General features: G+C 40.5%; 1 protein-coding gene across 1 annotated transcript in view; it reads left to right on the top strand.

Annotated features, from left to right (window-relative positions):
- LOC126278887 (uncharacterized) overlaps positions 1–13,455 on the top strand; it is a 72,292-nt gene that overhangs the window by 9,144 nt on the left and 49,693 nt on the right. Inside the window, exon 2 of the mRNA XM_049979161.1 lies at positions 5,035–5,114. Coding sequence (XP_049835118.1) covers positions 5,047–5,114 — 68 coding nt within the window. The 5' untranslated portion in view covers positions 5,035–5,046. The remainder of the gene's footprint in view (positions 1–5,034; positions 5,115–13,455) is intronic.

Below are 13,455 nucleotides of genomic sequence, written 5' to 3'. Positions count from 1 at the left end.
TTTGGTCGAACTCTTCTGTGTCATTAAAGACTACCGGTTTTGTGTCATTCAGATTATCATCTACCTTCGTAGATAAATTAGTGAACTGATCCGAAAGTTCGGCTACTTTCTCCGATAGTGAACACATTTCCTCAGTGTGTTTTTCTGAACCAAGTTTCAGAGTGTCCATTTGTGTTGAAATCGAATCTACTGTGTCCTTTAAGTTTTCCTGAGTTCTTGCAAGTTGCGTAACCGAATCGGTGGATGCAAATGAGTCCATTTTAGCTTGCAAGGTGTCGTGATTTTCACGAACAACAGTTTGCAATTCTTTTATGGCTGCTTCGTGATTCTGTAATGAGTTTTCATGCCGCGAAAAAATAGATTGAAAATGCTCACAAATTTGTGTTTTTACGTCATTACAGATTTTTTGACATTTCGATTCAATGTTATGTAACTCAGTAGTTAAATCTTCACGTGTTTGTTCAAGTGTGGTGTCTAACTTCCGAAGATTATGTTCCATTGTGTCCAACTGTTGCTGTGTTTGTCTCTGATTTTGTTCCATTGTGTCTAACTTTTGAAGATTATGTTCCATTCTGTCCAACTGTTGCTGTGTTTGTATCTGATTTTGTTCCATTGTGTCTAACTTTTGAAGATTCTGTCCAATTTGTTTCTGATTTTGTTCAAGCGTTGTGTCTAACTTTTGAAGCTTTTGTCCCATTTGTTGCATTAATTGTAATAACAATGCACTGGTGTCTGAAACATGTTCCTTAGTCCTATTCGGCAATGCATAGGCACCGGCAATATTCGCAGTTTGAAAAACAGAAAATGTGTCTTGACTTATTTGAGAAAACGGTGAGGACGCAAAACCTGAATCTACAGTATTTGCAATATTGTGTCCTGTCATTTCGAAATCCTGAGGCGAGCTGTTGCCGACCGATCGATCGATAACGCTTTCCTGTTCACTAATTGTTTCACTGCCTACACCATTATTTGCAACCCGCTCCATTTCCCTATGCACTATTACCAAATTACTACTTTGAACATTAGTTAATTCATTACATGGTGGCGCTAACACACTGCTTTCGTCTTCACTGTCATTTCTCAGTTTACTTTGGAGCCTAGTATTACGTTTTTCACACGCCATTATTGTCACATTATTTCACACGACAACACAAAAAAGCACAATTTGAAAAGCAAAAATAAGAGAACACATTAACATATCACTGAAAATAATATCTAGTTAATTGCAAGCGCAGCTGCGAAATACTTGGTGCAACTCTACATGCATGCCACAACTGTTGTACTGTACAACAATGAAAGACTACAACTACAAAGGAAATTCTCTCTATGATTACGCGCCAGCAATAAACAAAAGCTACACTAATTACACAAACTACAAGGAAAAAATCAGAAGATTCCAGTGAGGTATCCTCGGCTAAGGGTCGACATATGAAACGTCCCCTTAGAAAAATTTTACACGACTGTGCTTAAACTGACACACAATAGTTTTTAGCGCAACGCAATCTGACTTTCAAAAATCCCTACAAAAGAATGGCCCTGACTAACATTAACCTATACGTTTCACAAATCACTTACCTCACAAAAATCTTCGTTACTCAAGCTACTGCAATACAGCGAGTACCACTACTGCCAGCTAAATAAAATGTTGAAACTACTGAAGGCACTAACTACTGACAGGCATAGTTAGCAAATGAAAGATTTTAATACAGAACAGACGATGTATTTACCTTAATAGTCATAATATATAAATTAGTTCTTGACACCAATTCTTACAAATTTCAAAACTCCGCCATCTCTCTACCCACGTCCACCACTGCTGGCGGCTCACCTCCAACTGCACAACGTTACGCGCTGTTAGCATCCAGCTGCCGCTGCTCAACACTACAATGGCAGACAACAATGCAAACTAGCCACAGACTGCGCACAGCACAGCCAGTGATTTTCATACAGAGCGCTACGTGGCGGCGGCGTTACCAATAAAAAATCCTAAACAGCCTACTTACAGGTGCAACACGAAAGAAAAATGAACCCGTGGCTACTGTAGGGATTTTTACTTGTACGTTTATTTCTACTTTTCCTTTTATAACGCATAGCAAAAACTATGAGCCAAGTTCTGAAATAGTGCTTTCTTTTTGTGAGCTGCTACTCGACAGTGCCACTCGTAACACGACACCTGCAAACTCGTATTATTTCACATAAATTCACCTGATGCTGAAACTTTAAACGTGTGAAGCGATCAGTGGAAATTAAATATACTGTTACTAGTAACAGAAAATTTGTTGTTTTTATGTTTGACGTAGTCTCCATTCCTGTCCCTCGCTGGCTATCCTCGCTGCTACATCCTGCGCAATCCACCTTCTACTGTATGCTTAGATGTCGCTCTGCATATCTTTTTTCCACCATCCGTTCAGCTGCAGTTTTCAGCAACGGCTCGTTGGGTCAAATGTACCCTACCAGTCTTCCTTCGATTCACTGTGTTCTGTATTAGTGATTATCTCCTCATTAACTCGTTACAGGGGGTTCTGCTCGGTCAATACATTTGATTTTAAACAGCGTCACGTAACACCTTATTTCAAGGGCTTCTAATTGTTTTATTTCTGTCTTATCATACAGAATGCCTAGCCATGCAGTAGCTTTTCATGAATCTTCTTCTGGTCCAAAGGTGTATATACCCGAATGTTAGCAATTGTTTCTTTCTGTCGAACTTGGAATTTCATTAGTACTAGGTTATGGTCACTATGAGCGTCAGCATCTAAGTATCTCTTTGAGTTATTAACTTCACTACAAAATCGATATTTTACCAAAATATAGTCAAACAGTTTGTTATAGCCCTTTGCATCTTCTACGCAAACGCCCTTTTCAAAATTTTCGCGAAAAGTGTATTCGCAACATTTGTGTCCAACGCTGAATTCTATTAATGTTTCTTCCCCCTTACTTCGATTGACGAGATCCACTTTTCCCGTTATTTTCTCTTCCCTGCAACCACCAACGACTGCATTCCAGTCTCCAGTCTCCCATTATGATTATTCTCATGCCCTCTGACATTTTTCCATTAATGTTACCGTGTACTGGTTGAACGTCACCATCGCCTCCATCTGTTGTTGACGTGCATACCTGTGTGTTTACAAAACCCATTCAGTTTCACCATCAACGTTCTTTTTGACTATGGCGCAGTTAACCCTTTGTCTGTAACCAGTTTCCTCTGATCCCCACGCCAAATCTCCCCCTCTTCTGTCAGTCACATTCACTGATTCCTAAAATATCTACCTGCATCCTTTTCGTTTTCACCTTTAGATTTTCTAGTATACCACAGTGCATTTGCGTTCTAATATTGCACGTGCACACTACTTAACGTCCTCATTTTGTATGGTAGCTTCTGAGGCGTAATTCCTACTCGGAGATCCGAATGGGAGACTCTTTTACCTCAGGAATATACTACCGCAAATCTTACTCTTCGTGGTTGTTCACCGGCTTTTTGTGAAAAATATGTATGGCGACTCATCACTCCATGACCGAATATCTTGAGTTTAGATGAGCCTACATTAACTGTCAGTATTACTAAAACGTACTATTGAGTCAAAATCTATTTTAGTAATGTTGTAGAAAGATCATTGATTCATTTTCTGAAAATATTCTCAACTTTTTTTATCAAAACGCAGCATATTAAGTTCCACACATCAAGGAGTATAACACCAGTGATAGATATTACACAAGGACAATAGTTATTGAGAAAAACAGAGTAATAGAGGGTATTGGGTATACATAGTGATGAAATTTAAATTTAAAAAAGTTGTTAAAAACAACTTAATTGAGTAACTTTTGCACTTCGTGGTGTTGCAAGCATTGTAGGGAGAGAGTACAGTGAGTTAAAGTACACTGCTTATTTTCACTCGGTAATGTCATATGTAATTGTGAAATATCTTATCTCTGAGAAATAAAGCCTATATTGCACAGAAGGGTACCTTAAGAATTATGTGTGGTACTCATATCGTTGGCAGCTGATTGAGAAGTTAAGTATTTTAACTGCAGCATCACAGTTCATATTTTATCTGTGGTAGGGGTTTCGAATCCGTAATCAATTCTCTTGTGAACAGTGTATAGATAAGTAGTGTGAGAACTGAATGTTTTGTTTTGCCGGTTACAGTTTAAAATGGGTGCAAAATATCTTAAGCGTCACGAGGCAGTGTTCCTTGTAAATCATCCAAAGGGACCAAAGCTTTCATATGGTGCTGCTGCTAAAATTCTTAGAGAGTCAAAGACATTCGTTGCGAAATGGGCCAAACGATATTTAGAGTTTGGAAACGTGAATGATTTATTAGAGATAGGGCTAAGGTGCCACGATATAATCGATAATGTCGGCGATTGGATTAACTATTAGGTAATTGTGCAATTAGCATTAACATGTACTTTCATGTAAACATAAATTTATAATAGTGTCTTTTATTTCGTGCATATAACGGCGTAGGCTTTCTTGTGGAGCTGTCTGTAAGCCATTAGAATTAAACACAAATAATGATATCCATAGTTACAATATTAGAAGAAAACACGACCATCATTAGTATTCATTAAAATTGATTTCAGCTCAGAAAAGAGTGAATGTCGCTGCTTCCTAAATTTTTATCACTAATCCAATGATGCTAAAAGCCTGACAGACAGTGAAGCTATATAAGCATGAAAAAGTTCCTTCTGAGCACCCTTTTCTATTTCACAGAACAATTCTTTTTTTAGAAATTTGTATCTTATTTGACGTAAAAGTGCTACATGCTCACTTTTACGTTAAATATTGTTTCCTCTTATGTACCTCATTTGTAAAAAGTGAGCATTCGGCTATATTTAAATACCAGTTAATTTAACATTCTGTAAACTGATATATTTTGTTTCATTATGCAATATCGTGCAAAGCGAACCATGTAACATGGAATTAACGGATGATGCAAAGAAAAATTACACGAAAATTTTGTTTTGTTGAGAAAGTGATTGTGCTACGCACTTTGTGTAAGCGTGACGTACAGATGGAACGTGACTTTGTTCCAGGTATATTTCACCATGGACGCCTTCATGTCAACCTACATGAAGGACTACGTATGGCCCAAGCAACCACCAAGAGACACTGGGTAAGTTCTTCAGAGCACCACACTGGGTAAGTTCTTCAGAGCATCACACTGACCAGTAAGTCTCGGTAGCAGCTCGTCCACATACTGCCGTCTCCATACTCTCATGTCGACTTCCGGTGATCGTAATCTACCTGCATTTTCTGCTGAGCGTAAAACTTGGGCCAGTGACGTTAATGACAATGATCCATGACCTACGAAAGCTGATATCCTGCACACCTGACATTCCGATACCAAGAGTCCTGCAAATTTTCCAGGAGCGATGACCCTCTAGGAAGAACCTGAGAGCTTGTAGCGATTACGAGAGTAGGTTGTTGAGCACCTAAATTGTTATACGAACCTTATCTCCCTCTTGTTAACGCTTTTACGTTCAGCTTACCTGAACACGTCAATTTTAACTCGTCAAATGCGAAATATTTTTCAGTTTTGGGCTCACTTAATTGAAATGGTTCAAATGGATCTGAGCACTATGGGACTTAACATCTGTGGTCATCAGTCCCCTAGAACTTAGAACTATTTAAACCTAACTAACCTAAGTCCCATAGTGCTCAGAGCCATTTGAACCATTTTGAACTTATTTTTAACTGCCCTCAATATGTCGTCTAAGAGACCATTGGTACTGACGAACACACTGCTGTGCTCCCTATCCCAAACAAGAACCGTGGTGATCACCAAGAGAGTTATCGGGGCCTTAGAGACTGTTTTCGGGACCTTCTTGTTCACGTTAAATTTTAATTTCCTGGCAGACAAAATCAATACTAACATAAAATTTCTTTTGTTGTTGTCGTGGTCTTCAGTCCAGAGCCTGGTTTGATGCAGCTCTCCATGCTACTCTATCCTGTGCAAGCTTCTTCATCTCCCAGTACCTACTGAAACCTACCTCCTTCTGAAACTGTTTAGTGAATTCATCTCTTGGTCTCCCTCTACGATTTTAACCCTCCTCGCTTCCCTCCAACACTACATTGATGATCCCTTGATGTCTCAGAATATGCCCTACCAACCGATCCCTTCTTCTAGTCATGTTGTGCCACAAATTTCTCTTCTCTCCAATTCTATTGGATACCTCATCAATAGTTATGTGATCTACCTATCTAATCTTCAGCATTCTTCTGTAGCACCACATTTCGAAAGATTCTGTTCTCTTCTTGACTAAAATATTTATCGTCCACGTTTCACTTCCATATATTGCAACGCCCCATACAAATATTTTCAGAAACGACTTTGACACTTAAATCTATACTCGATGTTAACAAATTTATTTTCTTTACAAACGCTTTCCTTCCCATTGCCAGTCTACATTTTATATCCTCTCTTCTACGACTACCATCACTTATTTTGCTCCACAAATAGCAAAACTCATTTACTACTTTCAACGTCTCATTTCCTAGACTTATTCCCTCAGCATCAACCGACTACATTCCATTATCCTCGTTTTGCTTTTGTTGATGTGCATCCTATATACTCCTCTCAAGACACTGTCCATTCCGTTCAACTGCTCTTCCAAGTCCTTTGCTGACTCTGACAGAATTTACAATGTCATCGGCGAACCTCAAAGTTTTTATTTCTTCTCGATGGATTTTAATCCCTACTCCGAATTTTTCTTTTGTTTCCTTCAGTGTTTGCTCATTATACAGATTGAATAACATCGGGGATATGCTACAACTCTGTCTCATTCCCTTCCCAACCACAGCTTCCCTTTCATGCCTCTCGACTCTTATAAGTGCCATCTGGTTTCTGTACAAATTGTAAATAGCCTTTCGCTCCCTGTAGTTTACCCCTGCCACCTTTAGAATTTGAAAGAGAGTATTCTAGTCAACGTTGTCAAAAGCTTTCTCTAAGTCTACAAATGCTAGAAACGTAGGTTTGCGTTCCTTAATCTTGCTTCTAAGACAAGCCGTAGGGTCAGTATTTCCTCACGTGTTCCAACATTTCTACAGAATTCAAACTGATCTTCCCCGAGGTCGGCTTCTACTAGTTTTCCATTCGTCTGTAAAGAATTCGCGTTAGTATTTTGCAGCTGTGACTTATTAAACTGATAGTTCGGTAATTTTCACATCTGTCAACACCTGCTTTCTTTGGGATTGGAATTATTATATTCTTCTTGAAGTCTGAGGGTATTTCGCCTGTCTCATACATCTTCCTCACTAGATGGAGATTTCTTTTAGATGATGCTATTATGTATAACGAAATAAAATGTGCGTGTGGCTAGGGCCTGCCGTCTGTTAGACCGGTCACCTGATTCTACTCTTTTTGCTGACGCCACTGCGACAGCTTGCATGTCGATGAGGATGAAGTGATGATGAGGAAAATACAGGACTTAGTCCTGAGTGGAGAAAATCTCCGACGCGGCCGGGAATCGAACCCGTCCACTCCCTTGCATGGCATTCTACCGCACTCACCACTCGGCTACGAAGGTGGACACTGTCTGAAAAGTGCTGCACAATTCCTCAGTCACATCTTGATAAGACTTATACATGGTACAAACTTCGATGAATTTATTTTAATGTTTAGAAACGTAAAATTAGACACTTATCAAATCGCAGAAATTTAGATTAATATGACTAAAAATACGAATGTGTCAAAACTGAAATTAGTCAGCTCATAGAAATAGATGGGTGTAGCAGTTTGTGGAGATATGAAGTGCGATTGTCGTAGAGGTAAAGTTGCGTGGAGACTTCGAGTCATTGACGGGTGGCCGGCCGGTGTGGCCGTGCGGTTCTAGGCACTTCAGTTTTTAACCGCGTGACCGCTACGGTCGCAGGTTCGAATCCTGGTTCGGGCATTGATGTGGGTGATGTCCTTAGGTTAGTTAGGTTTAAATAGTTCTAAGTTCTAGGGGACTGATGACCAGAGATGTCAAGTCCCATTGGGCTCAGAGCCATTTTTTTTTTCATTTACGGGGTAATAGGAACTAGTAGACAGTCTACAAAGGAGATGGTTAACAAAACAATCGCCCGCTTCATTCTACATTATTGCTCAGATTTGTGGAACCCACATTAGATAGGTGTATTGAGGAATATTGAATGTATACAGAGAATGGCAGCACGAATGGTCACAGAATTCTGTGTCCGATTTCAAAGCGCCACGGAGCTGCTATAACGCCTGCCTGGCAGACACCTAATAACAGACGTCAGCTACCCAGTAAAAGGCTGATTAAAAAGTTTTCAAGAATTGTTATTAAATGGCGTATCTAGAGATATAGTTCCTTCCCATCGGGACGTCCGACCCATTAACGCCGGCACGGTAGCTCAGTGTGTTCGGTCAGAGGGTTACCTGCCCTCTGTAATAAAAAAACTGAGTTAATCGTTCGACAACGAACTTAAACGGAAGTCTTACGACGTCCGCCCCGAGCAAATGGAACGAGCAACAGCGAACAAAATGAGATTAAAAAAGCTGAATGGTCAGCGCGTTGGATTGCCACGCAAGAGGACCCGGGTTCGATTCCCGGCTGGAGAGGGATATTTTCTCGCCTCGGGGACTGTATATTGTGCTGTCCGTATCATCATATCATCCCCATTGTCGACGCGCAGGTCGCGCAATGTGGCGTAATAGTAAGACCTGCACTTGGCGACCAAACTTTCCGTCTGCACACTCCCGGGCACTGACGCCATACGATCATTTTCATTTCCCATAAGGACGTTCTAGTGACGATTAGACAAATTAAAGCGAGCGCAGAAACGTTTAATCAGTGTATCAGCCTTCGCTCCGTACATGAATGTAATGTACATAAACGCAAGCATGTGGCACTGTGAAATGTATCCTCTGCCACGCTCTTCAGAGTCGTTTGCAAGGTGTATATGTAGATGTATATGTAGGTTAACCGCCGATAGGTTATAAAGTTTCTATCTTACCGCCACCACAAAACACTTTGCAAGGAAACAGATCAAACAACGAAATGTGTTTTCAGTGCGAAAGTGCGACGAAGAGGTCGCTGGCCGCTGATTTTAAGACTAGCTGAGTGGTTCCCAAGCAGAGAGTTAACAGCTGCACGTTATAGCGGATGATAAAAAAGAAATAACAGATTTCAAGCAGAGATTTAATAGCTTCACATTATAATGGTTGATAAAAAAGAAACAACAGATTTAAATTGTTCATTAGAGACAAACTATAAAAGATAGAAAAAAAGCATTGCGCATGTCACTGGAGAGAGGAAGGTTCATACTGTTGACAAAGCTGCGTTGTTGTTTGTACCAACATGCCGACTACAGCACAAGAGAAATCATTTTGTCTGTTAGAATATGCAGGAAGTCAATCCATTATTCAAGTGAAATGAGTAATCCCCTGCCGATTCAGCAAGAAGCCACCTCTGCACAAGAGATTTATGACCAGCATACAAAATTCTGGGAAGTAGGTTGCATGTACAAGCGGAGGAGCAGTGTTCGGCCACACCCATGTGATGAAAACGTCGCCGTGCGGGGTAGCTGCGAGTCCCCCCCCCGCCCCCTCGGTCTGTGGCGCCTTGTCACGGTTCACGCGGCTTCCCCCGTCGGAGGTTCGAGTTCTCCTTCGAGCATGGGTGTGAGTGTTGTCCATAGCGTTGTTAAGGTAGTTTAAGTAGTGTGTAAGCCTAGGGGCCGATGACCTCAGGAGTTTGGTCCCATAGGAACTTACCACAAATTGCCAAAAATGAAAATGTCGACCGTATCCGAGGTGAGTTCACACGGAGCCCCCGTAAGTCCTCAAGACGGGCAGGAACTCCAACTTCCTCAAACAACGGTGTGGCGTGTTCTGAAACGACAGCCCCCCATATGAAGCCTTACAATTTGCAGTTACTTCAGCAACTGCGCCGCAGTGAGCGTAGCAGAAGGTGCGAATTCTGTATTTCATTTCTCCAGGATACGGCAGGGACACATTTTACGTATGACTCATCTTTTCGGAAGCACCGACGTGTTATCTATTGGGTGAAGTAAACCGCCACAGTGTAAGAATTCGGATGTCACAGAATCCTGGCATCTTCGTCAAACGTGAAAGAGACTCATCGAAACTGAATGTGCTTTGTGTCGTTTCTGTTCACAAAGTTTATGGCCCTTCACTTCTGTAGGAGGGAACTGTTACAGAAATTTCACACCTGGATAGCCTGCAAAACTGGTTGTTTCTTCACGTCCGCGAAGATTACAATGATTTCACCTCGAGGTGCGACGTGGTCTTAACATCACCATCCGACAACATTGGACTGGACGAGGCCGATAACAAGATCTTGTTTATTGCTTTTGGCCTCCAAGGCTATCATCCCTCACACCTTGCGATCATTTTCTGTGGGGTCTTGGTCCCACCTATGGCAGAAACTCTTCAAGAACTGAGGAATCGAGATGTTGAAGCTGTCGGTTAATGAACTACTGTTTCGATGTTTCTCAAGTAACGCATGATACTCATGTTGAGTATATGCTGTACTGTCTGTGCGAACAGACAACTTTGAACCTTTCTCTATCCAGTGACATGAGGTATACGTTTTTCTTTCATAGTTCGTCTGTAAAAAAACAATTGAAATCTGCTTTGTCTGTTTAAATCACCCTGCATGTTCTGTCTGTTCGTCAGCCTCTGTAGAGAGGGAACCTCCCTATGACCGCAAGATACAGGAGTTGGACAAAAATATGGAGACGCTAACAGAAGTGCATGCTTGAACATACATGAAGATGCTAGCCAAACCTGGTGTTGCACTGTTGTGGTGGACTACGAACGACGGCTGTGCAGTGTCTTCTCTACGTTGCAGTCGTGGTCGGAGCAGTGTTCTGTGTGGGTGTGACTACATTATGTCGGAACTGAATGAATTCGAACGTGGGCGAACTGTTGGTGCTCGGGTGGTGGGTGCTTCCGTAAGCAAGTGAGCCGAAGTGTTTCATGTATCAAGAGGCATAGTATCGAATAGTTATACCACATACACGGAAAGCGAAAAAACATCATCTCATAAGTCAGGGTGGTCCAAAAGTCCGGAAACACCCTCATAAAATTCAAACTGAGTAGCAAACAAGGAAACAGAGTCCCTACACACGAGGGACGGGAAGGGGGAAACTTTATAGGCTATGCCACCAACAACGACCTATGTAAACAACATAGACTGGCTATGGCACCGCCATCTTTGAAACAACTTGGAAACTGAGCCGCCATGTCTTGTAATGTCAAGGTGCAGCCTACACGTCGTTTGCTAACACTCAATGTTGTTATTGTTTACTACGCATGGCGCAAAAAAATCCAATCTGCACTGACAATCTGATTTCTCCACTGTAAAACATATAGCGATGAAGGCTAAAATAAATGAAACACACTTCTGACATCGATTAATTGAAAAGTTTATTACGAAATGTTGCTGTTCATTTCGCTGCAATGCCATATGGATTATATCAAAAACAATTATAAATAGTTCAGTAGGTCCAAAAACGATATATTGACAGAGCAGGACCTTTCATTGTCCCTTAAATGATATAAGTTTGTATATATTTGCCGAATATGTTTCCCTCTTTTTTCCATTGGCCTGGTTGTTGCACAAATGGTGTAACCTAGAATTAAAATACTATTTTAACAGCATCCTGACTAGAAAAGAGTCATGTGACTCTTCTCAAAATACAGCTGGCACCATTAGATGGTCAAAATCGAGTAAATAAATTCGGCCTGTCGCCCAACATTCTGAACAATTCCACACCCAACTACAGAAGGAAGTTCTTCTTCCATATTCAGATTTGACAGTCCCTGAAAACTCTTTCTGCCACTGTTAACAATTTGAATACACCCTTCGAAGCAGTATAAAAACTATTTTTGATACATTTTATTGCAATGAAACCTGTTTTCCATCAATTTCCTCCAATTTACGGAGGTATTGCTGCAGTAAATTAAGTTTCACACTTGCTGTTAAAGCATTAAGAAAACGATAGCAATCAGGAATTTTCCAACTCGTATTAATCCCACTGACCATAAACACTAGTGCCTCTTTTGCTATTTGGCTATCATCACTTTCCTCACCTCCTTGCCCTAAGTCAACATAACACCAGACCTTATTACCATCCTATATTAAGTCTTTTTTAAGAGCAACCTCATTGAACGTAAATGCAGCTAAAATAGGTTTTGAACTAAGTTGAACCTCATTTGCTAATTTTTTTAAGCTTTCTTCTGTAAATCTAGGACTGCCATTTACTGTAGTTGCCCACCTGCGGAGTGTTCAAGGATGGGGTAATTTAACAAACTTCCTCAAATAATTATAAGCTTTGGAGGAGTAAAAAATTGAGTGTAAGGGCAAACTGTCTTATTTCTTTAGAATATTCAGGAATTGAACATCTGTTTTGCATTGCAAAAAGTTGCTTCAGAATATCACTATTTTTGTCACATCCTATCACTTCAGAAGCACAGTCTTGAAGTCTCTTATTTAGGCCTACAACCACTGTTATACATGTCACCATTTGCTTCTTCTTTCTTGAAACACTTTGCCTTGCATGTTTCGCTTGCTTCCTCAACTTCTCGGTCCTTTTCTGTAGTGCCTCATAATTCTGTTTCAATTTTTTGGGGCTAGGCAAACAATAAGAATGATCTGTATGATCATTCTCATTCACTCTTTCACCTACAAAAATGAAGTATTATCATTAAGTTTTATTTTTCTTTAAACATAAGTTGATTAATAGTAAGATTCACACATAACCCATATAGCAAATAAAGAACAGCAAACAATATTACCTGGTTCATTTGATAAGGAAGCTGATTCTTCACTGACAGGCAGTTTCCTTGCTTGTGTCTATACTACAGTTGTTTTCTGCAGATGGTCAGGAAACGTAAATATCATCGGTACTGCGTTTGCCAGAAGTCGCCTTTTCTCGTTTGTACTATACATGTATCTATCTTCAAAGTGAAACGAGCATATGTAGCTTTACTGAGTTGGCTGCCACTTATCTTGCCTCATATTGGCTACCCACCGACTTAACAGCTCTTTCTTTTTCAGAGGAAAACTAAAAACAAAGAGACGTGTATACAGTAGCTTATTTACATTTTGTATACAGCTTAGACACTAAAATGATGCACAAGACGCTAAGCACAACACGCATTTAGATACTCATCTGAAATATGATATTCCAGTTGTTTTATCATTTCTATTAGCGCAATTGTATACTGCACATACACTGGGCATGATTCGCGATCAGTCAATAAGACTTTTAAAACAAATTACAACAGGAAAACAGTGATTTCCTAACGCCAGTACTATACACCAAATGTAAATATACTGACATGTAGACGTCTCAAAAAATGGCGGTCGGTGTTGCTTTTTGCTGCCGCTGGGAGCGCTGTTACCTCACAGATAGCCACTCTATGTAGTTTATATACCTCCTTGGCCACCAACATGGCGGCCTTCTTGAAAGCCCCCATG

This window comes from Schistocerca gregaria, chromosome 6 (genome assembly GCF_023897955.1).
Source record: "Schistocerca gregaria isolate iqSchGreg1 chromosome 6, iqSchGreg1.2, whole genome shotgun sequence".
NCBI lineage: Eukaryota > Metazoa > Arthropoda > Insecta > Orthoptera > Acrididae > Schistocerca > Schistocerca gregaria.
Note: the sequence above shows the minus strand (reverse complement) of the source record. Positions and strands in the feature narration are given on the sequence as shown.